The 15509-nt window shown below is 41.4% G+C and overlaps 1 protein-coding gene across 1 annotated transcript in view; it reads left to right on the forward strand.

Moving 5' to 3' along the window:
- RBFOX1 (RNA binding fox-1 homolog 1) overlaps positions 1-15509 on the forward strand; it is a 1862366-nt gene that overhangs the window by 1230949 nt on the left and 615908 nt on the right. The window contains exon 5 of the mRNA XM_068565272.1: positions 11590-11631. Coding sequence (XP_068421373.1) covers positions 11605-11631 — 27 coding nt within the window. The 5' untranslated portion in view covers positions 11590-11604. The remainder of the gene's footprint in view (positions 1-11589; positions 11632-15509) is intronic.

Raw genomic sequence — 15509 nt, forward strand, 5'->3', positions numbered from 1 at the left:
GTTATACTTTCTGCTGTTGTTACAAGTCCTTGAGTTTCTTTTCCCTTTTTTTCATTTTTTTCCCTCTCTGTTTATTTTGGATACTTTTTACTGATACGTACTCAAATTCATTGAGTGCCCTCCTGCTATCTCTATTCTACATTTAAACTTTTTCAGCAATTTTATTTTTCTTTTTAATTTAGGTTATTGATTTTTACAGTTCTAAAATTTACATTTGGTTCCTTTTTATATATTCTATCTCTTTGCCACTACTGTCTATTTTTTTTTATTAGTTTTAACTGTTTTTTCCCTTACTTGTTGGAGCATTTTTATAATAGCTACTTAAAATCTGTATTTGATAATTCCAGCATCCATGTCATCTCAGTGTTGGTGTCTGTGACTGTCTTTCCCCATGTGAGTTTAGATTTTTCTGTTTCTATGCCGAGTAATTTTGGTTGTACCCTGGGTATGTTGAATATTATGTTATGAGACTCTGGGTCTTGTTTTTATTTTTAATATTTATTTATTTACTTGGCTGTACCAGGTCTTAGTTGCGGCACATGGGATCTTTTAGTTGTGGCATGGGGATCTAGTTCCCCGACCAGGGATCGAACCCTGGCCCCCTGCATTGGGAGCGTGGAGTCTTAACCACTGGACCACCAGGGAAGTCCCTCTGGGTCTTGTTTAAATCCTATGGAAATGGTTGATATTTTGCTTTACCAGGCAATCAACCCAGTTGGATTTAGGCTGAAAGTTTCTACCTTTCTTCCATGGTTTTGTTTCCAATATCACTTCTGCTTTCAAAGCCTTTGCTTTGGATCTCATGTGTGTGCGTCCCAGTGGCCAGTCTGGGACCTGAGCAGTAGTCTATTCAGTTCAGTTCTCAAAGTCTGTGGTATCTATTTAGGGTCATGTGCACATGCATCTAAGTTCAGGGGTGTGTCCAGAGTTCATGAAAGTAGTGCATGAAGTTATTTTCCCAAACTCTTTCCTCTCTAGAAATCTCAAAGTTTTTCTTTTGTTTTGGATTTCGTTTCCTAGGGCTCCCTTTTTGGTCCATCAGCCAGAAAGCTGGTGCTTTTTAACCCTGTTCATGTGTTTCTGCTACTGAGCCTACAATTTGGGGCCAAGCAGCAAGAGGAAAGAAAAAATTTAACAGAGGGTTGCCCCGTCTCCTGGGACCACAGCTTCTCAGATCATAGAGGAGATTTCCCTCCCTCAGACTGTTGGGCGACTCTCTGTGTCTGTGTGTGGGTGTCCAGTTCTGAGCTCTAGGCTGCTGTGAATGCATGCCAGGGGATACTGATGAGGGAAGGGGGAGGAACTCACCGCTCATCCAGTATTCTGGTCTGCTTCTCTGCTCCAACTGCTACTATTTAATTTTCAGAGACCCTACATAGTTGTGTCATGCATTCTATCTAGATTTTTTTTTCAACATTTTACTTTTTATTGAGGTAAAATTGGTGAACAACATTATATTAGTTTCAGGTGTAAAACATAGTTATTTGATTATTGTATACACTACAAAATAATCAACATAATGTATCTAGTTAACCATCTGTCACATTACAATTTACCCCCCTTCACCCATTTTTTCCACCCACCCCAATCCAGTTCCCCTCTGATAACCACCAATATGTTCTCTGTATCTATGAGTTTTGTTTTGTTTCCTTTTTTGTTTTGTTTTTTAGATTCCATATATAAGTGAAATCATACAGTATTTGTCTTTCTCTGCCTGAATTATTTCATATGGCGTACTACTCGCAAGGTCCATCCACTGTGTTGCAAATGGCAAGATTTCCTTCTTATCTGGATTTTATAGTTGCACGGAGCAGGGGAGACAGAGTGAAGTATGCTTCCTCCAGCTTACCCGGAACCAGAATCTCATCACCCGCCTCACTTACGTGACTATAAAGTTCCCATTTTAGCCACTTTAGTGTACAGAGTAAGGGCATTAAATACATGCACAGTACTGTGCAACCATCACTGTCTAGTTTCAGAACTTTCTTGTCACCCCAAATCTGAAAACTCCAAACCCACAAAGCACTCACTCACTCCCCTTTGCCCCTTCCCCAAATCCCCTGGCGACCACTAAACTGCTTTCTGTCTCTATGGATTTGCCCCACTTTATTTATTTATTTATTTTTTTAAACATCTTTACTGAAGTATAATTGCTTTACAATGGTGTGTTAGTTTCTGCTTTATAACAAAGTGAATCAGTTATACATATACATATGTTCCCATATCTCTTCCCTCTTGCATCTCCCTCCCTCCCACCCTCCCTATCCCACCCTTCTAGGTGGTCACAAAGCACAGAGCTGATCTCCCTGTGCTATGCGGCTGCTTCCCACTAGCTGTCTATTTTACATTTGGTAGTGTATATATGTCCATGACACTCTCTCACCCTGTCACATCTCACCCCTCCCCCTCCCCATATCCTCAAGTCCATTCTCTAGTAGGTCTGTGTCTTTATTCCCGTCTTGCCACTAGGTTCTTCATGGCCTTTTTTTTTTTTTTCCCCTTAGATTCCATATATATGTGTTAACACATGGTATTTGTTTTTCTCTTTCTGACTTACTTCACTCTGTATGACAGACTCTAACTCCATCCACCTCATTACAAATACCTCCATTTCATTTCTTTTTATGGCTGAGTAATATTCCATTGTATATATGTGCCACATCTTCTTTATCCATTCATCCGATGATGGACACTTAGGTAGCTTCCATGTCCTGGCTATTGTAAATAGAGCTGCAATGAACATTGGGGTACATGACTCTTTTTGAATTATGGTTTTCTCAGGGTATATGCCCAGTAGTGGGATTGCTGGGTCGTATGGTAGTTCTATTTTTAGTTTTTTAAGGAACCTCCATACTGTTCTCCATAGTGGCTGTATCAATTTACATTCCCACCAACAGTGCAAGAGTGTTCCCTTTTCTCCACACCCTCTCCAGCATTTATTTTTTCTAGACTTTTTGATGATGGCCATTCTGACTGGTGTGAGATGATACCTCATTGTAGTTTTGATTTGCATTTCTCTAATGATTAATGATGTTGAGCATTCTTTCATGTGTCTGTTGGCCATCTGTATATCTTCTTTGGAGAAATGTCTATTTAGGTCTTCTGCCCATTTCTGGATTGGGTTGTTTGTTTTTTTGTTATTGAGCTGCATGAGCTGCTTGTAAATCTTGGAGATTAATCCTTTGTCAGTTGCTTCATTTGCAAATATTTTCTCCCATTCTGAGGGTTGTCTTTTGGTCTTGTTTATGGTTTCCTTTGCTGTGCAAAAGCTTTTAAGTTTCATTAGGTCCCATTTGTTTATTTGTGTTTTTATTTCCATTTCTCTAGGAGCTGGGTCAAAAAGGATCTTGCTGTGATGTATGTCATAGAGTGTTCTGCCTATGTTTTCCTCTAAGAGTTTGATAGTGTCTGGCCTTACACTTAGGTCTTTAATCCATTTTGAGTTCATTTTTGTGTATGGTGTCAGGGAGTGTTCTAATTTCATACTTTTACATGTACCTGTCCAATTTTCCCAGCACCACTTATTGAAGAGGCTGTCTTTTCTCCACTGTATATGCTTGCCTCCTTTATCAAAGATAAGGTGACCATATGTGCGTGGGTTTATCTCTGGGCTTTCTATCCTGTTCCATTGATCTATATTTCTGTTTTTGTGCCAGTACCAAACTGTCTTGATTACTGTAGCTTTGTAATATAGTCTGAAGTCAGGGAGCCTGATTCCCCCAGCTCCGTTTTTCGTTCTCAAGATTGCTTTGGCTATTCGGGGTCTTTTGTGTCTCCATACAAATTGTGAAATTTTTGGTTCTAGTTCTGTGAAAAATGCCATTGGTAGTTTGATAGGGATTGCATTGAATCTGTAGATTGCTTTGGGTAGTAGAGTCATTTTCACAATGTTGATTCTTCCAATCCAAGAACATGGTATATCTCTCCATCTATTTGTATCATCTTTAATTTCTTTCATCAGTGTCCTATAATTTTCTGCATACAGGTCTTTTGTCTCTTTAGGTAGGTTTGTTCCTAGATATTTTATTCTTTTTGTTGCAATGGTAAACGGAAGTGTTCTCTTAATTTCACTTTCAGATTTTTCATCATTAGTATATAGGAATGCAAGAGATTTCTGTGCATTAATTTTGTATCCTGCTACTTTACCAAATTCATTGATTAGCTCTAATAGTTTTCTGGTAGCATCTTTAGGATTCCCTATGTATAGTATCATGTCATCTGCAAACAGTGACAGCTTTACTTCTTCTTTTCCGATTTGGATTCCTTTTATTTCTTTGTCTTCTCTGATTGCTGTGGCTAACACTTCCAAAACTATGTTGAATAATAGTGGTGAGAGTGGGCAACCTTGTCTTGTTCCTGATCTTAGTGGAAATGGTTTCAGTTTTTCACCATTGAGGACAATGTTGGCTGTGGGTTTGTCATATATGGCCTTTATTATGTTGAGGAAAGTTCCCTCTATGCCTACTTTCTGCAGGGCATTTATCATAAATGGGTGTTGAATTTTGTCGAAAGCTTTCTCTGCATCTGTTGAGATGATCATATGGTTTTTCTCCTTCAATTTGTTAATATGATGTATCACGTTGATTGATTTGCATATATTGAAGAATCCTTGCATTCCTGGAATAAACCCCACTTGATCATGGTGTATGATCCTTTTAATGTGCTGTTGGATTCTGTTTGCTAGTATTTTGTTGAGGATTTTTGCATCTATGTTCATCAGTGATATTGGCCTGTAGTTTTCTTTCTTTGTGACATCTTTGTCTGGTTTTGGTATCAGGGTGATGGTGGCCTCGTAGAATGAGTTGGGGAGTGTTCCTCCCTCTGCAATATTTTGGAAGAGTTTGAGAAGGATAGGTGTTAGCTCTTCTCTAAATGTTTGATAGAATTCGCCTGTGAAGCCATCTGGTCCTGGGCTTTTGTTTGTTGGAAGATTTTTAATCACAGTTTCAATTTCAGTACTTGTGATTGGTCTGTTCATATTTTCTATTTCTTCCTGGTTCAGTCTCGGCAGGTTGTGCATTTCTAAGAATCTGTCCGTTTCTTCCAGGTTGTCCATTTTATTGGCATAGAGTTGCTTGTAGTAATCTCTCATGATCATTTGTATTTCTGCAGTGTCAGTGGTTACTTCTCCTTTTTCATTTCTAATTCTATTGATTTGAGTCTTCTCCCTTTTTCTCTTGATGAGTCTGGCTAATGGTTTATCAATTTTGTTTATCTTCTCGAAGAACCAGCTTTTAGTTGCATTGATTTTTGCTATTGTTTCCTTCATTTCTTTTTCATTTATTTCTGATCTGATCTCTATGATTTCTTTCCTTCTGCTAGCTTTGGGGTTTTTTTGCTCTTCTTTCTCTAATTGCTTTAGGTGCAAGGTTAGGTTGTTTATTCGAGAGGTTTCCTGTTTCTTGATGTAGGCTTGTATTGCTATAAACTTCCCTCTTAGAACTGCTTTTGCTGCATCCCATAGGTTTTGGTGCGTCGTGTCTCCATTGTCATTTGTTTCTAGGTATTTTTTGATTTCCCCTTTGATTTCTTCAGTGATCACTTCGTTATTAAGTAGTGTATTGTGTAGCCTCCATGTGTTTGTATTTTTTACAGATCTTTTCCTGTAATTGATATCTAGTCTCATAGCGTTGTGGTCGGAAAAGATACTTGATATGATTTCAATTTTCTTAGATTTACCAAGGCTTGATTTGTGACCCAAGATATGATCTATCCTGGAGAATGTTCCATGAGCACTTGAGAAAAATGTGTATTCTGTTGTTTTTGGGTGGAATGTCCTATAAATATCAATTAAGTCCATCTTGTTTAATGTATCATTTAAAGCTTGTGTTTCCTTATTTATTTTCATTTTGGATGATCTGTCCATTGGTGAAAGTGGGGTGTTAAAGTCCCCTACTATGATTGTGTTGCTGTCGATTTCCCCTTTTATGGCTGTTAGTATTTGCCTTATGTATTGAGGTGCCCCTATGTTGGGTGCATAAATATTTACAATTGTTATACCTTCCTCTTGGATCGATCCCTTGATCATTATATAGTGTCCTTCTTTGTCTCTTGTAATAGTCTTTATTTTAAAGTCTATTTTGTCTGATATGAGAATTGCTACTCCAGCTTTCTTTTGATTTCCATTTGCATGGAATATCTTTTTCCATCCCCTCACTTTCAGTCTGTGTGTGTCTCTAGGTCTGAAGTGAGTCTCTTCTAGACAGCATATATATGGGTCTTGTTTTTGTATCCATTCAGCCAGTCTGTGTCTTTTGGTGGGAGCATTTAATCCATTTACATTCAAGGTAATTATCGATATGTATGTTCCTATTCCCATTTTCTTAAATATTTTGGGTTTCTTATTGTAGGTGTTTTCCTTCTCTTGTGTTTCTTGCCTAGAGAAGTTCCTTTAGTATTTGTTGTAAAGCTGGTTTGGTGGTGCTGAACTCTCTCAGCTTTTGCTTGTCTGTAAGGGTTTTAATTTCTCCATCAAATCTGAATGAGATCCTTGCTGGGTAGAGTAACCTGGGTTGTAGGTTTTTCTCCTTCATGACTTTAAGTATATCCTGCCACTCCCTTCTGGCTTGCAGAGTTTCTGCTGAAAGATCAGCTCTTAACCTTATGGGGATTCCCTTGTGTGTTATTTGTTGTTTTTCCCTTGCTGCTTTTAATATGTTTTCTTTATATTTAATTTTTGACAGTTTGATTAATATGTGTCTTGGCGTGTTTCTCCTTCGATTTATCCTGTACGGGACTCTCTGTGCTTCCAGGACTTGATTAACTATTTCCTTTCCCATATTAGGGAAGTTTTCAACTATAATCTCTTCAAATATTTTCTCAGTCCCTTTCTTTTTCTCTTCTTCTTCTGGGACCCCTATAATTCGAATGTTGGTGCGTTTAATGTTGTCCCAGAGGTCTCTGAGACTGTCCTCAGTTCTTTTCATTCTTTTTTCTTTATTCTGCTCTGCAGTAGTTATTTCCACTATTTTATCTTCCAGGTCACTTATCCGTTCTTCTGCCTCAGTTATTCTGCTATTGATCCCGTCTAGAGTATTTTTAATTTCATTTTTTGTGTTTTTCATCATTGTTTGGTTCCTCTTTAGTTCTTCTACGTCCTTGTTAAATGTTTCTTGCATTTTGTCTATTCTATTTCCAAGATTTTGGATCATCTTTACTATCATTATTCTGAATTCTTTTTCAGGTAGACTGCCTATTTCCTCTTCATTTGTTAGGTCTGGTGTGTTTTGACCCTGCTCCTTCACCTGCTGTGTGTTTTTTTTTTGTCTTCTCATATTGCTTATCTTACTGTGTTTGGGGTCTCGTTTTCACAGGCTGCAGGTTCGTAGTTCCCGTTGTTTTTGGTATCTGTCCCCAGTGGCTAAGGTTCGTTCAGTGGGTTGTGTAGGCTTCCTGGTGGAGGGGACTAGTGCCTGTGTTCTGGTGGATGAGGTTGGATCTTGTCTTTCTGGTGGGCACGTCCACGTCTGGTGGTGTGTTTTGGGGGTGTCTGTGGCCTTATTATGATTTTAGGCAGCCTCTCTGCTAATGGATGGGGCTGTGTTCCTGTCTTGCTAGTTGTTTGGCATAGGGTGTCCGGCACTGTAGCTTGCTGGTCGTTGAGTGAAGCTGGGTCTTGATGTTGAGATGGAGATCTCTGAGAGATTTTCGCCATTTGGTATTACATGGAGCTGGGAGGTCTCTTGTGGACCAGTGTCCTGAAGTTGGCTCTCCCACCTCAGAGGCACAGCCCTGATGCCTGGCTGGAGCACCAAGAGCCTTTCATCCACACGGCTCAGAATAAAAGGGAGAAAAAAAATAGAAAGAAAGAAAGAAAGAGGATAAAATAAAATAAAATAAAGCTATTATAATAAAAAATAAGAAAAAAATTATTAAGAATAAATTTATTAAGAAATTTTTTTTAATTTTTAAAAATAGATTTATTAATTTTTTATAATAAAAAACAAGAAAAAAATTATTAAGAAGAAAATTTTAATTTTTTTAAACATCTTTATTGAAGTATAATTGCTTTAAAATTTTTAATTTTTTAAAATAAAAAATATGAAAAAACTTAAAAAAAATTTTTTTTTAATTTCTAAAAATAGAAAATAAGGAAAAAATTATTAAGAAAACATTTATTAGGAAAAAAAATTTTTTTTAAGTAAAAAAAAAAAATGGACGGACCTAACCCTAGGACTAATGGTGAAAGCAAAGCTATACAGACAAAATCTCACCCAGAAGCATACACATATACACTCACAAAAAAAGGAAAAGGGGAAAAATTAATATATCCTCCTCCGAAAGTCCACCTCCTGAATTTGGGATGATTCGTTGTCTATTCAGGTATTCAGCAGATGCAGGCACATCAAGTTGTTTGTGGAGCTTTAATCCGCTGCTTCTGAGGCTGCTGGGAGAGATTTCCCCTTCTCTTCTCTGTTCGCACAGCTCCCGGGGTTCAGCTTTGGATTTGGACCCGCCTCTGCGTGTAGGTCGCCTGAGGGCGTCTGTTCCCGGCCCAGACAGAACGGGGTTAAAGGAGCAGCTGCTTCAGGGGCTCTGGCTCACTCAGGCTGGGGGGAGGGAGCGGTACGGAGGAGGCGGGGCGAGCCTGCGGCGGCAGAGGCCGGCGTGACGTTGCACCAGCGTGAGGCGCGCCGTGCGTTCTCCCTGGGAAGTTGTCCCCGGATCACGGGAGCCTGGCCGTGGCGGGCTGCACCGGCTCCCGGGAGGGGCGGTGTGGAGAGTGACCTGCGCTCGCACACAGGCTTCTTGGTGGCGGCAGCAGCAGCCCTAGCGTCTCCTGCCTGTCTCTGGGGTCCGCGCTGACAACCGCGGCTGGCGCCTGTCTCTGGGTTCCGCGCTGTTAGCCGCGGCTCGCTCCCGCCTCTGGGGTCCGCGCTGATAGCCGCGGCTCGCGCCCGTCTGTGGAGCTCGTTTAGGCGGCGCTCTGAATCCCCTCTCCTTGCGCGCCGCGAAACAAAGAGGCAAGAAAAAGTCTCTTGCCTCTTCGGCAGCTGCAGACTTTTTCCCGGACTCCCTCCCGGCTAGCTGTGGCGCACTAACCCCTTCAGGCTGTGTTCACGCCGCCAACCCCAGTCCTGTCCCTGGGATCCGACCGAAGCCCGAGCCTCAGCTCCCAGCCCCCGCCCGCCCCGGCAGGTGAGCAGACAAGCCTCTCGGGCTGGTGAGTGCTGCTCGGTGCCGAGCCTCTGTGCGGGAATCCCTCCGTTTTTCCCTCTGTGCCCCTGTTGCTGTGGGATCCGCGCTGATAGCCGCGGCTCGCCCGCGGCTCGCGCCAGTCTCTGGAGCTCGTTTAGGCGGTGCTCTGAATCCCCTCTCCTTGCGCGCCGCGAAACAAAGAGGCAAGACAAAGTCTCTTGCCTGTTCGACAGCTGCAGACCTTTTCCCGGACTCCCTCCCGGCTAGCTGTGGCGCACTAACCCCTTCAGGCTGTGTTCACGCCGCCAACCCCAGTCCTCTCCCTGGGATCCGACCGAAGCCCGAGCCTCAGCTCCCAGCCCCGCCCGCCCCGGCGGGGGAGCAGACAAGCCTCTCGGGCTGCTGAGTGCTACTCAGTGCGGGAATCTCTCCGCTTTGCCCTCCGCACCCCTGTGGCTGCGCTCTCCTCCGTGGCTCCGAAGCTTCCCCCCTCCGCCACCCGCAGTCTCCGCCCGCGAAGGGGCTTCCTAGTGTGTGGAAACCTTTCCTCCTTCACAGCTCCCTCCCACCGGTGCAGGCCCCGTCCCCATTCCTTTGTCTCTGTTATTTCTTTTTCCTTTTGCCCTACCCAAGTACGTGGGGAGTTTCTTGCCTTTTGGGAGGTCTCAGGTCTTCTGCCAGCGTTCAGTGGGTGTTCTGTAGGAGCAGTTCCACGTGTAGATGTATTTCTAATGTATCTGTGGGAAGGAAGGTGATCTCCGCGTCTTACTCTTCCGCCATCTTGCCCCCACTTTATTTTTTTTCACAGTTTATGGAGATATAAACTCTACGTACCATATACACTTCACATACCATAAAGTCACCTATTTGAAGTGTATAACTCACTCCCAAATGTGTGTGTGTGTGTGTTTCGTATATATATAGAATTGTACCCATTTCCTTTTTAATATTTTGGAATATTTCCTCCCAGTGCTTTCCTCTTTCTTTTCTTTTATCTTTCTTCTTTTTCTTTAATGATCAATTTCACTGTATTTTTAACACAAAATAAGAATCATAACATTTGTGCACTATTGTAGTTGCTTTTAGTAGAGACTAAATAGTGCCTTTTAAGCAGTTCCCATTTCTGTTTTTCAAAACAGTGGTTCTAAATGCTGCACATTTTGCCACCTAATCAACGTACTATAATTTACTTTTAATGTTTCTATTATACATTGTAATATTTACAGTTTTTAAATATGCTGCAGTTAATTGGCACATAAATAAACATTTGTGTTTAACTCTGTTTCTTTTCTTAAGAGCTATTCTTAGAGGTGATATTTCTGGATTAAAGGGCACAGCAAAGCCCTGATTTATAGATTTGGGGCTCTGGCGTATCCTAAGTAATGATACCTATTTTTGTTTTAGAGAAAGTAAAAAAGAAACCTTCAGTATAAAATACATAAAATATCCATCAAAAGTCAGTTCCTCAGCCTTCGCCTTTAGTGTAAGTTTCAAAAACTCGCAATATATTGTCAGGTGTTAGGAGTCAGGGGTCACCTCATTGGTGCAAAAAATGCTAGAAATACACAGAGTACGTTGTGAATGCAGACGTAAATTTCATCCTGGCTTAGCTGTTTGAGTTGAAGGTGGAATCAGCTAGTCCCCGTGGAGGTAGAGTGACCACAGGTCCCAGTTTGCCTTTTCACTCCCACTTCGCATCTGCTGTGCCCGGTGTCATCATACCTACCACCGCCCCCCCCCACTCATTTAACTCACATATTTTTTTTTTTTTTCCTGTTCGGACAATAAATTATATGGTCATTCTAAAGACGCATCCTTGATTTTAAGAAGCACATTTTGATAGGGCAAGGATAATCAATGCATGGCATAAGTATCACTAATCTATTTTTCTTTTTGAGCTTGTGGGAGATACCACAACTGGATCAGAGTTTCTTTCTCTGATATAAGCACTGACCTGAGAATTCTCCCCAACACAGTCCTATGGAGACATACTGCTGTCTGATTACAACTGGACCATACAATGCAACGCATTTGCCAAGGCGTGTAGGTGATACTGTTGGACCCTAGCATCGGCGAAGATGCTGTGTAATGCCCAGTGCTTATTCTCAACCATCTTGAGTGGGCCTTCTGGGAAGAATGCCTGCACTTGTTAGACAGGGCAAGAGGGAAGCCTTCCCCCTGGGCAGCTTTTACCTCCCACACCCTCTACTGCATCCCTCTCCTCACCCACCTTCCAGACTCTGGCTCATCTTAGTTGTGTTTCTAGATCACACAGTTGAAACTCCAAGAGAAGCGGAGGCTATTTGGACCTAAAGAAAACATTAAATACATAATTAATTAATTCTGGGTCTGCTTTGAGCCAAGTGATTAGAAGTAATTTTCCATTTTCTTTCATGCTGTTTTCATGCAGAACCTTCTGACTTCCCCTGCCTCTTTTTCTTTTCTTTGTAGGTTTCAAGACAACAGATGAATTGTGAAAGAGAGCAGCTAAGGGTAGGTGTGTCTGCTTGTAAAATACTTCCTGGTTCTCGTTTCTGTGTGATAAGCAAAAATTTCCCTGTCTCTCCCCAGACGCAGGGTTCTAAATAGCATAGCGGGCTTCATCTTAAGACTGGTTGAGTTGAAAATATTTATCCCAGCTAATTTAGTATTGATTGAGCTGGTAAATACAGTATATCTTCTTTTGAAGTGCCATTATAGTAGATATGGATTTTTTGATTTAGATTCAGCAATAAATACTTCTCTTCTGGAATTTGTTTGACATCATTGTACTCTTTTTATGTGCGACACGAGGTCTAAGTAATAACAAAGGTCAGAAGGATGCCTTGCTGCTTTCTTAATGTGAGTACCAGGCTCTTTGCTGAGTGGCTCAAATGCTCTCTTGCTGTTAACTGAGCTGGGTGATCCACTAGTAAGTCAAGGGCATTTTCTAGGAGAATTTGAGTCCTTCACAGACCTCTTAGTTTTAGTGGCATTTGTGTATCTAGGGGAAGGAGACAGAATTTTAAACCTCACGTGTTATTTACCTTCCTAAAACCAAAACTTTCTCAGTGCTGTAGTACATTAGATGTAAACAGTGTTGCCTAGATGAGGAGAGACCCGTTTGCTTATAACTGCAGCTTGGTGCCTTCATTCTGCTGTGAAGGTGTCACGGTTGGTTGAGATCCTTCTTGGCATGGACATGGTATTTTAAGAAATATCCGGATTGCCTCCCCACCGCCGCCGCCATTTGTATTTTTTTTAAAAAAACATCATGTTTTGGATGGATAAATGTGAAGTCATAACTGGCCTGCCTTTAATGTCACTGATGGAAATTGGCAATTTTTACCAGACCGGGTGCCTTATAGTCGTGTCTCCACGTTGTTATAAAAAACTAAAGGATTCTGCTACTTTTAAAATCCTAACAGCCAGGTTTGGGGTTGAGGGACCCTTGTGCTCAAAGAGATTTAATACATCCGCATAGTTTATTAAACCTTTCTAATATCATTCATGCACTGCCTTGTAACTTTTCAGAGCCTTTACTTCATGCCAGTCTCGAGATGACAGTGATTTGCAGATTATTTCCATTTTCCAATGGCTTTTGGCATCAGGTGTGTTAGATCCTTATGTAAAACAAACAACAAAATCTAGTTGTGCGGAACCGAGAACTAGTGGGTTGAGGCTTCCTCCTTCTTTTATGCATATGTATTGTATGTGGTATCCCGGCACGGCCCTCTCTCATCTCTCCCCACTTCACTCCTAAGTACCTGTGCCTGCATTAGTTGTGACTGCTTCATGAAATAGCCTTCAAGATGTTTTAAGCTTTCCTGAGGTCTCTTATTGCTTTTCCCTGCAGTCTGAATTACTGGTTCATCCTAGTAAATAATGTATTGCAACTTCAGATTTCTCTTCCTGTTTGGATGGGGAAGATGTGGCCAGAACTAGGTCAGAGCTAGATAAAGAGGAATGCGTGCTGTTTGTCTCCAGAAGGTCCTGATACATTCCTCAGAATTAAGATAAAATTGAAATCTCTATGGCAAATGAGACTCGCCTGGCAAATTAAGGACACGGAAGGTAATGAAGTGCTTGTGTGCAGTCTGAGGGGTTTATTATTTCACACTGATGGGGACATTGTCAACAGGGGTGTGGTTTAGGAACGAGAATGGACCCCCCCACTCTGTTAAGTAAATTCAAGCTGTGATTTGATACGATGCGTCATATAGTTTAACGTGATTTGATAAGATGGGTCATATAGTTTAACGTGGGGCTTCAATAGTCCGTATAAGACCATCCCTAATATCATGGGCTGTATCTTTCTTGTTGCTGTTGTAGCCTGTTTTTACATTTTAAAGTAATTTATGTTTTGAATCGATAGATACATTTCAATCGATGGAATACACATTTATGTGGTTCGAAATTTAAATGATGCCCAAGGGAATGCAGTGAAGATTTCCCTTCCTATTTGAATCTTAGGCATCCAGTTCCCTCCTGGGAGACACCCAACATTATTAGACTCTGGCTCATCTTTGACAGCTGTGTCTCACCTATGGATATTTTCACCATCTTCTCCTTTTCAGTTTTCTTTCTCTTTCTTTTTCTCCCTACCCGGTCCCTCCCCTCCTTTTATTCCTGTCTTGTGTTTATTCTCTGCCCTCCTACTCCCTGAAAAAAAAACTTCCTTGATGAAGGTGATGGCTTTTATTTTATTTTTTTTAGGGGGACACACTTTTCGGGGGTTTCCAAAGAAATCCGGTTCTCATCTGAAATACCTGGCTATTTCAATGAAATGCACTATTCTTTTTTTTTTTCTTAGAAAAAGAGACAGTGGGAGAAAAATAGATAGCTGTTTACTTACCAACATCGTTGAAGAGTGTCCGCCTGCCAGGCACACTTCTTAAAACATGTTTTAAATACAGCAGACTGCGTTTCCAGATTTGCTCTCCAGGATGGTTGGACCACGACCATGTTGCCAAGTTTATATTCCTTCACATTCTGTTATGTTGTCAGATTTCAGGGAGACGAGTGGATGGCTATACAATGGACCCCTTTTTCTTGGCCTCCTGAAAACAGCAGATAATGCAGAAAGATACAGCTGCTCATGCATGTTTTACGCGTGTGGACACGTGTAGGGATTGGCGCATCCAAAACCCTCTCCTTCTGCTCTGCTTCTTTTTCTCACAAATTCTAAATTAATTTTTCCAAAATGGACACTGTGAGGTACTTATTCTAAAAGACATTACAAGGTCTTAAAAATATTCTCTGCCTAGTTCATTTTAGGAAATGCAGTGTTAAAGAAAGTCAAACTTACTTAATTGCAGTACTTCTCAGAGCCTTTAATACACAAAAGTGAAAAACAGAGAGATGGCAGTAATACACAATTTTTTGCAAGCTCATCTGATCACAGAACATTTGGGGGTGCAGAACACACCCTGAGAAACACTTTGAAAATTATATCAGTTTTTTTTTTTTTCAGTTAGAATGTTACTGTCTACAAGTTATGGAAAAGCTAAGCATTATTTAAAAGGTAAAAATATTTGATCACCTCCTAGTTTCAGGGTTGATTCAGTGGATTTGGGGTATCAGGCAGTGGTTTGGAATCTTTGTGCCTCTCTTGGCCTTTCTTTCCTTCTTCCAAGAGGAAGAAGAAGCGTCACTTGTTCACAAGACAACATTCTAATCAGGAGGGAAAGGGAAGAGGAGCATTTTCCTCAGAGCTTTTGCGTTTGATTGGAGGAAAATCATTCCCAGAAGCCTTCTCTGCAGACACTCTCTTTCATCTCATTGGCCAATCTCTACACCAGTCACTACCAGAGTGACCTGGGATCTTAGTTATTGGCCACAGCAACCATGGTCCATCCCCAGGGACAGGTACATTGTCACCGGAAGAAAATAGGGTTTGCTTAAACAGGAGGAAAAGGAGAATGTCTTTGGTGGAGTTTCCTAATAGAGTCGGCTATGAAAGGAATCCACATGGGTCCTGTGTGTCACTCATGGTGTTGGTTTCCTGTCAACTCCTTTAATTGCTCCCTTTCCTCCACATAGAAGACTGCAGGGACCACATATACAGCCTCAGCAAGTGCCTCAACTCTGGCTGGTGGAATCTGAAATAGATGCTTTCTCTGCCAACTTCGTTTCTCAGGGATCACCTCTCCCCATCCTAACCGACTTTTCTATCCAGCTTGGCACGCTCTTTGTATTTTGCCTTATGTTCTTTGGAACCATCCTGGATGCCATTTTTGCTCATTTTCCCTTAGCATCAGGTATCGGCCGCAGACAGAAGACTTCACTCTAGGACCTGGCTCAGCCCCAGAGATACCACCGTCCATGAGCTTTCTGGCCCCTACTCGTCCCAAGAGAAGGGCACCAACCAGTCACTCCTAATGATGACTCAC

This window comes from Eschrichtius robustus, chromosome 16 (genome assembly GCF_028021215.1).
Source record: "Eschrichtius robustus isolate mEscRob2 chromosome 16, mEscRob2.pri, whole genome shotgun sequence".
NCBI lineage: Eukaryota > Metazoa > Chordata > Mammalia > Artiodactyla > Eschrichtiidae > Eschrichtius > Eschrichtius robustus.